This window comes from Alosa sapidissima, chromosome 19 (genome assembly GCF_018492685.1).
Source record: "Alosa sapidissima isolate fAloSap1 chromosome 19, fAloSap1.pri, whole genome shotgun sequence".
In the NCBI taxonomy this organism is placed as follows: Eukaryota; Metazoa; Chordata; class Actinopteri; order Clupeiformes; family Clupeidae; genus Alosa; species Alosa sapidissima.
This window is the reverse complement of record NC_055975.1, coordinates 7,866,719-7,882,685: the sequence shown is the minus strand read 5'-3', so window position 1 is coordinate 7,882,685 and position 15,967 is coordinate 7,866,719. Positions and strand designations below refer to the sequence as shown.

The 15,967-nt window shown below is 43.9% G+C and overlaps 1 protein-coding gene across 1 annotated transcript; it reads right to left on the bottom strand.

The window, feature by feature from the left end:
- Positions 1-706: 706 nt before the first annotated feature.
- sox11a (SRY-box transcription factor 11a) lies at positions 707-3,194 on the bottom strand. Its single transcript, XM_042073089.1, has one exon. It carries the CDS (start codon positions 3,054-3,056, stop codon positions 1,980-1,982), a length of 1,077 nt encoding a protein of 358 aa, XP_041929023.1. The 5' UTR covers positions 3,057-3,194; the 3' UTR covers positions 707-1,979.
- Between the last annotated feature and the right edge of the window lie 12,773 nt (positions 3,195-15,967).

Genomic DNA, 15,967 nt, shown 5'->3' with positions numbered 1-15,967 from the left:
TCAGGCGAAACGCAACACCAACTGCAGTGAAGCACTGCTGTGAATATAAACATGGTAAACAAATTCATGTTGCCCTGTCTTTCAAAACAGAAATACATTACACAACTCACGTTTAGTGCAAAGTAACAATCTTATGGAGGGTCATGACTGTCTTGTTGCTTAAAAATTGTTTATTGGCCCTGCATGCACTGTTCTAATATATTACAATTGAAATCATTGAGAAATCAGTTGAGATAAAACAAATTCCACTTAAATCCAACATAAGACATGTGTGCCCAATGTGAATATAGCTATCCATACAAGCACTGATTTTTAAACTTAGACTGGCCATCATGTTAACTTTCATTCAGAAATTGAAAGAACAGTGGATGGTGGTATGTATTTGTTTATTAAAAGATGAGTCAAAGATTCACACTTGGAATGTGAGGTAACTACTGCCATGTCTTTGAAACCTTTCACTGGCATATAGTTGTAAGTCATATTCCAAACTATGTATTCAAAACAGACTTCATATGTAAGACCCACATAAAAATAAACAAAATCTGTTTAAGTGCAAGAAACAAAATACAGGTTTATGGTTTGTTTGTTTTTTTTTTTTTAGAAAAGAAGGCAGTCTTAAGTTCAAAATAAAACGTTCCATTTTATGAAACAAGAGTGTGGAATGTACTTTTTTGCTTGAAAATAATCTGCAGGACCACCCACATTTAATACTTGCCTATTTTGGCACTTTATTTGGGGTCAATTTCTCTCTTTAGTTTGAAAGTATCCAATGTCCAGCCTTGGGGGTCAGATTGAGATAGTAACTGGGTTATTCTCATCAGTAATGCATCACACCAGACGGCCATATTTTTCCGTTTTCTATCAGTTCCAGCTGATTTATTTATTTTGCCAAGACAGACTTCAGCATCATGACAGTTAATGATGTTGATAGTGCACGAGTCTGTTGATCCATCATCTGCTACAAAAAATGTAGATGGTCTGCATTTTAAGAGTAAATATATTGCACAAAAATGAGGGGGGGAACAGTATGTGCCATAAAAAAATAACCAAAAGGAAAAAAAAAAAAAATCCAGTTTCACACCTGCGATTTGGGACCCATCCACATATCACGAGTATGATATACATAAAGTCCTAACTTTACTATATTACAGTACATATACAATCTTGAAACTAGTACCAGCACTGAGGTATGCCTTCCCACCCAATGCCATATCTTCTACAAATACTCAACAAATCTGATCTACAACTGTACAAAACCTAGCTTAAAATCACAAGGCATTTTAATGCAAGTTTTAATTTAACTTAATCCTTGAAACCAGGACTCCCTTGCATGCTAAAACAAATGATAAAGGGAAGAAGTGCCTGAAACTCACTGAACGCACAGTAAGAACATTCCCTTTCAACTGTACAAAAATATGCCTGAAAATAGTTTGCTTTTCATTTAAAAAGATGAGGTCTGTTATGTATCAAAATGTTTCCTCCAACACCTGCACTCTGGAGAGGTTTAGGCTGCTTGTTTTCAAACCACTAGGTAAACATAATCAGTTACAAAAAAGAAACTTTTGCGGCATTTAGAAATGACATAAAACCGTTTTGAAGTAACATCCTGAACAGTGTCAGTTCACAGATTTGTTTTGAATCAGTCCACAGTCTTACGTTTTCAGCTCCCTGCAGTTTTAAGAGGGTAAGATGCATAGAAGTTCTCAGATTTTCCCTTTGTGGTCCGTTTTAGTTGAGCAGTAATTGTAGACCTACAGAAAAATCCATAAAACCCTGTCATGCTGCCAGAAAAACGTCTGCAGACTTTTTCCTTTTTTTTGCTACAGTACCAGCTTCATAAGCATCTAATTCATCAAACCTCACTTCGCCTCCTCCCCAAACCCCTAGATAAACCACGGAAGAGGGCAGGGTAAGAAACAACTTGTACAGGACATATAATTTCTTTTCTTCCTCTCTGTTATTACATGGGATCTTTCAATTTAGTATGTGAACACCAAGTCTGAAAAGTTCGCTTCCAGCCAGTCCCCGGCTATCATCTCGCTGAGCTCTGGCGTACAATAGTCTGGAAATTCAAAGTGAGAGCCCAGGCTACCCTCACTGAACGAGTCCAAATCTTTATCCACCAAGGAGAGGGAGAGATTTCCTGAATTTTGATTCCCCAGCTCGGAGTTCTGAGCAGAGGGGGCGAAATTTAAACTGAAGTCAAAAAGCAAGTCGTCCGCGTCTTCGCTTGAGCTGGAAGATGTGGAAACTGACCTAGATGATGCTGGTGAAACGGAAGCAGGGTACATTGTGCTCTGCTTTGTAATGTTCTTGAAATTGTAAAACATTCTGTTGGTTGCCGCGTTCCTTACTTCTTCGTACATGCTGGTCCCCTCGGACTCGGCGGATGAACTCAAAGTTGGGCTAGCGGGAACTTTTGCTACACTGTACGGCCTCATCTGCTCCTCGTCCTCCTGCTTAATCCGGACCCGAAACTCGTCTTCAGAGTCGTCGTCATCGTCATCATCAGTGAGTTCATGCTTTACAGTCTTAGAAACTTTTAAGTTCTTAAATACATAGTCGTCCCCATAGGCATGGGATGATTTGGAGCCGGTTTTACTCTTCAGTTTAGAGCATTTCTTACCGGCTGTCTTGGATATTTTGTTGCAAGGTTTTTCCGGAGATGCTGATGTTTTTGAACTGTCGAGCTTTGGTTTTTTCTTAGGTCTGTATTTGTAATCTGGATAATCAGCCATGTGTTTCAGCCGGAGTCTTTCGGCTTCCCTGATGAAGGGGATCTTTTCACTGTCCTTCAGCATTTTCCAACGCTTTCCCAGTCTCTTGGATATCTCGGCGTTATGCATGTCCGGTGACTGTTCCATAATCTTTCTCCGCTCAATTTTTGACCAAACCATGAAAGCGTTCATTGGTCTCTTAATGTGTCCAGTTGCAGTCTTGCACCAGTCTGGGTTAATCGGTACGGGACTGCAAGCCATGAATTCATTTTCCTCGGTGTCCGTAGCCTCCCTGGACATGCCACTCTCCGCCTCGCTGTTCTCCGTTTGTTGCACCATGGTCCCTTTTTGTGTCTTAACTGCCACAGTCGCTGCAGTGTCTGTCAGCCCACTGCGAGGGGTCTCTTACTAATATTTCACCTTTGCGTCCTTTCACAGCGTATCTCTAGCTCTCCACTCTTACCAGAGTTCCAAACTGCCTTCTTAACTAGTTCTTGGCGTTTTCATGTCGGTTACGTCATTCGTAATGATCCAATCACGTCCTCTCCACTCCGCCCAGCAGCCTCTGAACCATCCCATAAGCCTTCCTCTGCTCTCATTGGAGCTCGGATTTGTAGGTGGGTCGTGGTACAAGGGGTGTCTGAAGCCACGCTGAGCCAGACACGCTCATCAGACATACAGACCTTGTGTAGACTAGGTGATAAAGTTGGGAAGACGTAATGCAGTATCTCACTATGGCAGTATCACCAAGTTTAAAAACCTTCAGAAAACGCAAATATTTAAACTCAAAGTGCATGTTATCTTCTCACAAGCGCGTGGAAATGCATCACGTCATTTAGCCTATAGTGTTTTTTTCCTGAATAGGATACTGAAGGTGGCGCTTGGACACTGTTGCTGCGTGTGTGTTGGCTGCACACACAGCAATACTGCTGTTGCGGCTCAAAATAACATTAATGACTCAGTGGTAGAGGCAAAACCTAATTTGAAGAAGCAAGACAAGGAACAGCAGCCAGTCTGTTTAATACCCTTACATTTATTTTGAATGCAATATTTATACCCATTTACCTGTCATGCTACATATCCCTGTTGATATCAGCAATGAGTGAAGGAATACAATTTCAGATAGGTATGGTTTACATGCAGCTTCTTGGGAACATGACTGTGTATGTCATGTGTTTTCCAAAAATGTCTGTGGAACTCATCAACGCCTCTCCGAGTCAATGTAAACATATCTCTTTTTGCCTTGAGAACAAATGTTTCTGCTGGGACAAGGCTGCAAGATATCCAGTGGACCCTCTGTGGCTTTCTGCTGAATCGTTTATATCTGGCGTTACTGCTCCTGCAAGAGCATGTCTGAGTGCACCCAGACCCACGGCAGCATTAGGATTAGCTGCAAAAGGGGTCCCTGCTGAGTCTGCTGTGTCAAGAGACTGCCTCCCCCACCCAAGTCTTGCAGCGCCATAAGCCTTTGCGAAGCAGCCAGTGGGACTATTGGAGGCTGATAAGGCTCTCTGTTTTCTCTCTCTCCCCCTCTCTGTTTCTCTCTCTCTCTCTTTGCCTTTTTTCCTTTTTGTCCCCTAGGGGGCAATCACTTACCCTTTTGAAGCCCTCCCCCCACCCCATGCCTTCCCCGGCACACATCTTATGAAGTGTCACTACCGCCCCAAGACGGAAAAAGACCTTGCCTTTTCCATCTCCAGACCAGCGGGCCGGGATCTATGCTGGCCAGTGGTTCTGTTCAAATGCTCTGGGTCTACACTGGACGGCTTTGAGAAAATGGGCTTGGCACAATTAGCATCGATTTACTGCAGGTCTCACAGGGTTTACTTTTGAAATACACAAACATGAATCTTTTGTGTGTGTATGCCAGACAAGGTGTTTATCTTAAAGTCTGTGTTCATGAACTTTATGTTTAAACTGGAATAATAATAAAAACACCTTGCTTTCTCCATCAAATCACGCAGAGTGAGGAAGTGCATGTTTTAAATCATCTTTTGTTGATGTGTTTTGATGTAGCTCACTTACTAAGAATTTTTAAAAATGTGTTCCTCTTGGCAAGGCAAGAGACTTTGCTCAACAATTACTAAATAACTGGGAGAACACAATTCAGATTGAGCCTCTGTTGTTATTATGGCTGTTCCATTTGTCCTTGACTTTTGAGGAAACATGCCGTTTCTTTCAAAGAAAAGAAAGCACCACACATGCACACATTGGGTCAATTCACAATCCTGATCCTGATGGCGAGCCTCAGTTACGCCAGCACTAAGGAGACATGGGCAAACGCAAATGAATGGCCCCCGGTTCTCCCTTGCCCGCTGCCCAGCCTGTGTTGCATCAGGTCTTGTGATGGATGCACGCAGCGCATGAATCACAGCGGCATCTTGAGGACACGCTTGGAGGGGCCGCTGCTGTCCTGCTCATTAGCATGGCTCATTATTGGCTGGGAATGAGGTGCAAGTGTCAGCCAATGCGCAGAGCTATGAGTCATGCCAGCGAGGGGAGGGGTCCGCTGTGGCTGAGGAATCCAAGACGCCCTCTCCTCTCTTCTCTTCTCCACACACACACACACACATTTATACACACGTACACACACTCACACTTGCACAACAACAACATCAACAACTGCAGCTGGCATGCACACACGCACCACCACCACAAGAAATGCATGAGTCAACAGAAAGGCGAGCTTCTATTACACGTGTATTTGCATCTATATCTTAATAATGTGTGCCGTGCATGCCATTGCTCTCATACACCCTCGAAATCTGATAGGGAAAAAAACATATGAGAGGCAGACCCAGAGAGATGCAGACCCAGTACCCTAACTGAACTGCAATTGCCGGCACTGGAGGGGGGGGGGGGGGTTCGAATGTAGGTGTAGGAATCTGTAGTTTGTTTGTTTTTCCTCTACCCCACACTGTAAAAGGAGACAATGGCCCATTCATCAGCCACGATGTGTGGTGTGTTGAATCAAGTTTTGTCATATAATAATGCTGAAAAGGATTTTACATACAAATATCCCCCCACTTGCTTATCTGCAGGCTCCCTCAAGCAGCTGCTATTCACAAAGGAGCACTGAAGCGTTGGATCAATACTCAGCCAGGCTAGGGGCTATCTGATGCTCAGAGTGTTGGGATTCATCTCCTCTGCATAGCCTACAGACAGGTGTGCCTCTTGTCTGAATTCCATCTGATAGGCCAACAAAGGCGAAGGAAGGAAAGCCGTGGTGGTAGTGAATACACACACACACACACACACACACACACACACATACACACACACACACACACACACACACACACACAGACACACACACACACAGACACACACACACACACACACACACACACACACACACAGACACACAGACACACACACAGACACACACACACACACACACACACACACACACACACACACACAGACACACACACACACAGAAGTCACAAATGAAGTTTTCACCTGACAGACATTCCTGAATGTTTGGTTCTCTCCCAGGGCCATGTTTATTGGAGTGACTGAGTGCTCGCATGACAATGCAGCTGGATCATTCGGCAGTAGCCTGAGCACCCAAGGTGAAATGGAGTGATCAGTAAAGTGGATGGTTTCTCTGGCTGTCTGCTTCAGCTACTGCACTCAAGACAGGAGGCCTGGTGGTCTGAAAATCCCTGCATTTTATAAGCACTTAGAAAGCGTACTTAGCAGTGTCACGATGGACCCATGCAGTTAATGAAGTATTATGCACCTTTGATTTTAATGTATGTACATTTACATCTAGTATGCCTTTATACACCATGGGCTGACATCATTAAGCATTCATTGTTTGCTTGGGAAATTGACCCTTCTTCTAAATGTTATTCAGCATAAAATCAATAAAATTGTTCATTCACATTTGTTGGAAATCCTCATGCACTGGGAAAAACGGCTGTATCCCAAGTATATAAATGTTATTTTTTAGTAGCTTGGTACAAGACTCGCTTTAAAAAAAAAGAAAAAACAGATTTACTACTCTTGAAGCACCTCTTTGAGACTGTGGTCATTTCCTTTACCACACTGAAGCCAACCATTTCCTCAGTGTGAAGTGTTTCGAGTCAGCTCGCGCTCTTCACACTTGGGTGTTTGGCCTAAAGACGCTGAATTTGCCCTGTTATTGCTTAACATTCTCAACTCAATGCAAATGCCTCTCCAGGGGTGTCGGGTTCTTTGTTGACCTCCATAATGTTTCCACTCTCTCAAGGTCTGATGCTTAGCAGATACTTGATACTGGAGTGTCTTGTCATGAATGTAAACAGCTGACGCTCAGTACTCTCTGGAATGTCTCACACACACACACACACACACACAACAACAAACACAATGAGCAGCCAAGACTGCATCCTGTGCTTGTGTCCTCTCCCTTAAGGGTTTAAGGCATTTCAACTCCAATTGGTGTGCGCAAAAAGCAGGCATCTCAGCTGTGAGCACAAACTGTAGTTTTAAACGACGCGTAGCATGGAAAACATACTAGCCCCCCCCCCCCCCCCCCCCCAAAAAGAAGAGGGAGGGAAAAAAGAAGGTCATAAAGACTTGTGGAAACTGAGGCTGCTGTATCATGTAAAAGCCACTGGAATTTACTGAGAAAACATGTCAAGGTTCCTGTTTCAGCTCACAGCCCCCCCCCCCCCACACCCCCACCCTTTCATTTCCACCTCTTGGCTTAGGCAGCAGAGAGCACAGTACAAATCACCGCAGCAATAGTGAGGTCACTTCTCCACGCGCTTTCTCTCTTTCTCTCTTTCTCTCTCTTTCTCAGGTTGGAGCCTTACGGCGTTTCACCTGTTGTCTCTCCTCAGGCCACGCATCGAGCTCCCCATTTCCCCTCTTTAATTGTGCCCCTGCACTGAAGCAACATTTTCTCTGGACACGGACCCCCTGTATTTGTGTGTATACTGTCCTGACCTAATAAACATGTATTCGGAGAGCCCCCACCACACACACGCTCCCTGGGGGCTTTTGGAGCCGCTGTAATGAGGGTGTGTTTAGTCTAGGGGCAGGGACAAATGCTGATGAATTGCCGTGCTGTAGGTGAACTTCCCTCACCTCCCCAAGCACTCCAAGTTTGGCTGACTTTAAGTTTCGACAAATGGTGCAAAACAAGAGAAAGCAAGAGGGTGCAGAGGATAGAGAGAAAGAGAGAGAGAGAGAAAGTGGGGAGTGGGGGCACACAGACCGAAGGAAAGGAGGGGGAGGGGGAGAGAGATATATCCACCTTCAGTAAACAATTTCACCGTCTTCCAAGGCAAACACAGTAAACTACCTATTTGGCCAATCAAGAGCGTTAGACTGGAGGGTAGGTGTGTGTGTGTGTGTGTGTGTGTGCGTGTGTGCTTGTGTTATATAAAAGCTCCATCAAAGAGCTGGTTTGCAAGAGGTTAGTGTTTAGTCTGAGGGTCTGCCGAGTGTAGCGCGCACAGGCATGTCCTCCCGCTGACAAGCCTCTGCTTAGGGTGAGGCATGAGGCATGAGGCAGGGCCCGAGCTGGAGCTGGAGCTGTCGCTGCTGCGTGTGGAAGAGAGCCTCCACTGCGGTTAGTCACTCTCAGACATATCCTGTACTCTGATGTTTTACAGGTTTATGATCTTTGCACCACAAGCCCAAATGTGACAGTTCAAAGCACCCTCCCAGAAACTCTGGCCTTCAGGCACATGCGAGGCAACACTGTATGAAGTACTCCAGTCCTCTGTAATTAGTGGTTGAGTACAGGCCTCAGATTGGGACGAGAGATTTGTTTATGGTATACGTTTCTTTTTCTGCGGATTATAGTAATAACAGCTCTGTACTATTATCGTGGTATCAGTTGTTGTCGTCAAGTTTAATCTTGATCAGACATGACACTTTGGATATTAAGACATGCATGGAAATTTACCCAAAAATATATTCCTAGGGATCTGCATCCGTGTCCAAGCCATTCAGGTTGAATCATTCACAAGTGAGTTCCTGAGTGTCACAGTAGATCTGTCAGCTGTCAAGAGGTTAATGGTTACTTTTGCCACTTCTGACCATCAAAGGCCCACACCCCCACTGTTAACCAACCTGCATGTAATGCATGTCAATGAAGCCACATAATATGTGGTGCATTTGCATAACAGTTTTATGAACTCAGACTGACCAAACTATTTGAATAATAGAGACTCTGTGTTGTATTCGCTCTTGAGACACTCGCAGTTCCTGGAGATTTAAAAAATGATGATGAACCAATCAAAGGTTAACATGACTGAGAGTGAATTGGCAAATAGAGTTAAAGTGCACATACTACCACATACAATATCACAGAAAGTGTGTTTTTGGCTGCTTTGTAAGTCAGTGCACTCATGTTGTGTCTAAAAAGTAAAAGAGAATGAAGTGTAGCTCAGGGCCAACTGTCATCCTTATAATAAAAGAGAGAAAAACCCTCACTCAGGTCAGTGAGTTGGCAGCTCTGGCAAATGATGGACGTAAACACAAGGCAGAAGACGGTAAATGACAAGAAAAAACATAAATGTAGAGAATGAGACAGCTATGACATGACAGAGCTGACAGTCATTAATTAATTCTGATAAGCTTTGATGATATCCAGGAGAAAAGCCTCAAAACAGTCATTAACACGGCCTGCCAAAAAATCAATATGGAGTGAAAGACGCACAAAGTAGACCTTCTCTTTCATGCCTCATATTAAAATGCCCATTATCATGTAGCATGTCAACCTGAATGCTACTTGTACCACTCCCTGTCACTCAGGCCAAGTTGGAGCATTTGAGGGCAGTGCCCCCCCCCCTCCCCCCACACACACACAACAAAAAGCAAGCACCTTTCTTCAAAGAATGGCTTTCTAAGCTGTGATTGTGCTGTAGATTGTGTTCAGTGCACCTCCATGAATGTTTTGCTAGGTTTCATCAGGGCTGAACGTAGTCCTGATTAACGGATGGGAACTGTATAGTCTGGAAGTGAGTTGTATATCAGAAACAAAATCAAACAAGGCGCTTTCTACTTTTATTGGAGGCCTAGTATGTGTGGACTTGTTTGACGTAACTTTACAATCAATGCAAGCAACCTCAAAAAGATACACAGGATTAATTTGCTTTACTGGGGCATTGCTATTCACACAAACAAGTCAGGTTGTTAAGATAGAATTCCACCATCCAGGCCATGCCCAGATTCATTGAATTCCTTGTGTTCTTTTAATCTACTGTAGATGTTTGTCAGTGTATTTTCCCTTATTTGGAGACAGAAACCAGAAAGATATATATATTTCTTTCTCCTTGAGGGATAATATAAACTGGTCTATTAACATAAAAAAGAGCCCAAAGCCCAATTTCTCACTGCTTATCATTACATATGCACATATAGACTGCTATTTTGTATGATTCTCTCCATATCAGAAGGGGCCTGTCTGCTGACTTCTTCCCATATGGGTCTCATAGTCATTCCCTGCCCTCTCCCTCATGTCTCATATAGGATTTCTCACACAAGCCATGTGCTGGATTTCCATAAATGCCCCCCTTCTGTAAATCCGTTTTACATATACTGCATGTATATCTTTCTGCAATACAAAACTGTATCTATCCCATATGGAATTAGAGGTCATGACTGAAAGTTAAAACAAATCGATTTCTGTTTGAAATATAATATGGGTTAAAAACACTGAATTGTCCCATAGAAAAAAACCAGAGTACTAAGAGTTCATCCTCTTTTATTGCAGTGAATAAAAATGTGTTTGGATGACAGTGCATTGCAGATGGTCTCTCAGTCATTCTGACAGAGCTTTTCTTCAAAGACAGTATGCACAGTGATCTATGTATAAAGTTTTTTTTGGGGGGGGGTGCAAAATTACGACACTCGTACAACAAGACAAGTTTTCTAATCACGAGGAGTGCGGAGTGTAGAAGGTGTGAGGAGAAGATTTGTCAAAAAGAAAGAGGATTACTCCATCTCTCCCATTTCATACACATGCCTTTTGATGCTCGTGCACTAATCTCATTGTAAGTGTCTGTCAAACAGACATGACAATTCATTTTAACAAGATGCCGTTTCCTGCCTCAGCTTCTCCCTTCACAAATGGAAACACATGAGAGGATTTTGTAGAACAGACGAGTTTCTTTTTTTTAACAAGGGAAAAGGGGGATCAGCCGCAGCACTTTTGATCATTCCAAGCACCGGCGGCGGAAATTGTTTAAAAGTGAGCGTGTTTTCACAGTAAATCTGTTCAATGTGACCACAGCACTACCTAATGGGCTAATGACCCATGGGGCTCACGGCTGGTGTGCGGGGCTTTCCTTACGCAAAAAAAAGTAGCAATGCACATCTGCGCTGAATAAATATTCACTTTTCATTTATTTTTCTTCTTCTTCTTCCCAGAGTTGGGTGGTAAAACTAAAGCACCTCAGCGGAGGATGGATAGGTGGCTGGCAGAGAGGAGGACATGAGGGAAAAGGTCTCTGTGTTCTGTGCTGTAGTACACTTCAATTGTGCACTAAGTCTCTGTGTTCTGTGCTGTAGTACACTTCAATTGTGCACTAAGTCTCTGTGTTCTGTGCTGTAGTACACTTCCATTGTGCACTAAGTCTCTGTGTTCTGTGCTGTAGTACACTTCAATTGTGCACTAAGTCTCTGTGTTCTGTGCTGTAGTACACTTCAATTGTGCACCAAGTCCCTGGAACTCCAGACACTATTGCTCAGAGGCTTCTTCACTTTTTACTAAGATTAATTTGATTTAAAGATAAGCTGTGATTATCTTGCTGTTGTTTCCTCAGTGCATTAGATGGATGTAAATATCTGCATTTATGCAGGGGTGGTTGAAATATGTGCACTGTTGTACTGTACACAGGTCCAGATTGGATGGTCAGACATGTACAGTTCATATTTTTCTCCTGACAAGTGGGGGAGAAAAGGAGCCAAAGCTTTTTCATGCTTGTCATGTTTTATAGGATTCCATGATTTCTCACCTCTTTAGTAAGCAAGACGACTGAGGGGGAAAAAAAACACCCTCAGTGCACTAACTCACTCACATTCTGAGGCAAACAATTATGCAGGTGATTAAAAACGTAAATGGTCTGTTGAAAATGTGAACATAATTAATTAGATGTAAATGTAAACCTTTCCTAATTGTGTTATGCAGGTTTGCAGCACTAGAATAACATGTACAAGGTAATGCCAATGATTTCCTTCAAGTGTGAGAAACAGTTATTATCGCTCAGGACCACAATGACTCCCCCAGAGCCGTAAAGAGGTCAGAGATAAATATGAGTGACAGCATACACAGACTATAATTCAAAGCAGACCAGATAAATTGGACCTCACACCAAAAACAGACTAATCTTTTTTCTTCCCCAGGTCATCAACTCGTAGATATTTTCATTCTTTCGCTCTTTAATAAAGCTAGGAGGTCGCTTAAAAGAGGACAATGACCACTGCTCACTGATTGATGGCAGAGAACGGACAAGGCAGAAAATCCTAAGTTAAATCCAAGCCTTTTAAAATTAATGAAAAAACGCACTGTAAATCATCTTATGAACTCATCTATTAGTGATAATGAATTCACGGCAGCAGTTTAACCTTAGTTTTGCAATTCATTATATTTGAGATTAACAAGGGATGGAACTTAAGCGAACTGTCTGCGGGGAATTATGCCTGGGCCGTCAATTGTCAATCATGGATTGTGTTCTGATGTCTTCCATTAGGAGAGAGGAATTAAATAAGACTTTCTTTAATGTGCGCCGCTCCCCCATTTAACGCTTCTGTTGCTTTCCCCAGGATGGTTAACTCTTCATTACCCAAATTAAAGGCATCCATCTTTTTCACTCCCTGCCACATTGCGGTGACCTCTACCTGTCAAAACTTCCCATGCAAGATATTGAGTGATGGATGAGTCTGAACCCACCGCCAAAATTATCAAGTGACTGTCCGACCCACATCAATTCCTCCATCTCTGGGGGCGACGCCAGTGGCCATGATTTAACAATGAACAGCCCAAGCGCTAATAGGCTTTAATAGAAATTAGAAACAGAATTTTAATTATATGGTGACGAGTGCTGGGGGAGAGTTCACCAGGGATGACCCCCGGGAGCCTTTCAAGTGTGTGGTGGCATTTCCAGTCAAGCAACGTGTTGTTTTAAGCTCCTGCGTCCCATTTCATGTCAAACATGGGATACCTCACTATCTTGTGTTGGCTCCTGTGTTCTAAATGAGACTGTTTTTGAGAGAAAAAACAAAAAAAATGTGACTATTGTAAATAAAAAGCTGGATATAGTCCATTTTATGCATAATTTATGGCATATTTTAACTGCTAACCAAATATGAGGGAGGTCCTTTGATACAAACAGTGTGTGTCCATTGTTTTCCCATGACTTTTATAGCCTTTTTTGATAATGTAAATACACTCATGCTGCATGTATGCATAATTCATTACTGAAGTTGTCTCTCTCTGTTGTCTGACCTCTTGTTCCTCTGTTCCCTCCCAAGCTCAGAGCAGGAGCACTTCACACACACCTTACTTCCTGAAAAGAAAATTACTCCTTCCTGGGAGACACTTCCCTAGCCCCGGGAGTGCACTGGAACGGACAGATACCTACGGAGAGGGCACGTCATGGCGAGCCAGCCTTGCTCTGGGTGCTTCCTCTCCCACCCGGATCCCACATGTACCTGTCAGAAGGTCGAGGGGAGGGATGTGGGGGCTGGACGGTGGGGGCACTCTCAGTTCACAGAATGAGCTCGCGTCTGACCTCCGTGACAGATGCCGGCGAGGGTGTGGACAAATCCCATCAGCAGAGACCTGGCGGGGGAGTGGGGGGAGTCAGACCACTGGAGGCGGCACGGCAGCCACGCATCTTAAAAACAGTACTGCGGAGAGACACTGGCCTCCAACACCGAGAGACAGATGGAGGTGCGGTGTCTCTGTGCCTGAAACAATGAGCTAATCCTGCCCAAGGAGGTGACCACTGCTCGCGGCAGCTCGCTCTGGATTATGACTCAATCAGAGTAGCTTATGGTGCTCAGGGTAATTATTTAATCAAAGGCTGGACGTGTCAATAGAATACGACAGGAGAAGATTAATTATAAGAAGCGCGGGATGACTTCAGCTACCTATTTTTACTTTTCCTCCCACCTGACAGCAGCCGAGGTTGAAGCGTCTTGTTGAGGCTCGCATGCTCGAATAATCACAAGGAAAAACAAACCTGCACCTTCGAGAAAGATCAATACACTCCGTCTCTTGATTAATTTGTTTAATTAATACCCAACTAGGCACCTGGCATTTAAGTGAAGAGAGGTAAATGTGGGTTTTCTCAGAGGCAGGGAGTGGATGACAGAGTCGGTTATGATTTACAGGGTCTCTGGCTGATGTCGTCTCACCCCGCTGCCAAACCAGTCCAGGCCTCGGGGCTCAGAGTATGACTCAGTCGTCTTGCACCGCGCAACCTGCCCTTATTTATAGCCGCTGTTTGAAGATGAAAGGCTCAGCGCAGACACCCGCTGATAGTTATCGCAAAAGAGTGTCCGATTAGTGATTCCTGACAGCCTCGACACCGGGGCTGAGTACCGAAAAAAACCCAAAAAACTTGTAGGCAGATGAAAAGGTGTTGAGTGTAAACCTGCCGTTCCTGAGTGTTCGTGGCGCTTGTGTGGCTGCCGTGGCAGTGTTTGGCTCTGGGGCCCGTGTTTTGATTTACGCGCGTCATGTGACAGCTCAGAATGGTACTTAACTACCGAAACATGTTGCAAGAGATAGATGGATGCCGCAAAGAACAAAAAAAACACACACACACACAAGCAGAGGAAGTCATACATTTTTTCCCCCTCGTTTTTTCTGGAGAAGTGACAGAGAGGAAGTCTCCAATTATGTGCAAATTGGGACCTATAACCCTCCTGCTGTTATTTTCACCTCCTCACAGGAACTTGGCCAGGCACTTCAAGACTACAGAATGTGTCTCGTAGCCTCCCTCAGACCTCTCTCCTCTGTAGTGAAATAATCTCTTATAGCTTTGACGTCCCCAAGAGGAGCTCAGCACCACCATGTTGTTAGACAGCGCGCGATTACTCCCCGCGGAGCGTGCGGCCAGGGTGGACGACAGCGGCATAGCCGTCCCGTTTGGGCGCCCACTGGCAGATGGAGGATGGAGGGTGAGGGACACGGGTCTCTGCGTCTGCGCTGCATTCGTGGGGTATATCGGGCACGGCTATGAAATCTGCTGGCAAGGATCCATGTCCTTCAGCCCCTCCACGCCTCCCCTCTCTCTCTCCCCACCTCTGGCCCACGAGGGGTGAGCTGAGGGTGAGCGCGGTCGACAGGGTGGGGATCTAAACAACGTGCGAACTGTCATGGCACAGTGCGGGAACATCATGGGGGTGGGGGGGTGTGGGTGGTGTTACAGGAGCACAGTAAACGTGGCCATATGAAACAAATGCCAGTTAATTCCCCAGTCACATGGGTTGTGTCCAGTCCTGCTCTTTCCAGTACAACCAGAACTTGATCCAAATGGTACTGGCCCCACACGGTGAAACGGAGTCTACCCGTATTTTACAATTTTATCAACTTAATGATAATACTTAATACCTTGTCTCACATATTGTCACACATCCAATTATAAATCAGACTCTATGCAATAAGCATACAAACGTACAATATGACATATTACATGTAAATACTAGCTAGCCCTTTGGTTTTACACTGCAAATTATTTTTCTACTGTAGAAATAAGATGTTATTAATGGCGTAATTAGTGCTCCAGTGACTGAGCAAAACACCAGTTGGAATCAAACGTATCAAAAGTAAATGTCACATAGTATTTGATTACTTTGAGGGAGCGTTAACAGTATGAGCTCAGTGGGATGGCAAAACTCTGAAATTTAGCTCTGGCTTTTTTTCACTCTCTGTACAGGTGTTTCCAATGAAGCAGGCCGCTGTGGCACAGTGTCTAGGAAATGAGAATTCATAGAGAGAAGGAAAAATAAAAAGTAAAGAGAACAAAGAGTGAAAAAAGAAACATCAAAGCTGGGACAGATTGAGCCAAAATCAATTACCAAATGCCTTTATCTTCAAACCAGTCCTGGATTTGAAAGAGAACTAAACTGGGAAATTGTAGCTCACTTAATGGAATATATTTTTCTTGTTACATGTATGTAGTCGGAGATAAATTCAACTCTGCGTCCATCTCCACTCCCAGTAAAGCAGATGGTCATTGTATAGAATACAAATGAGTTTCTCCCCACCATAATAAAATGAACCATTTAAATTTGCA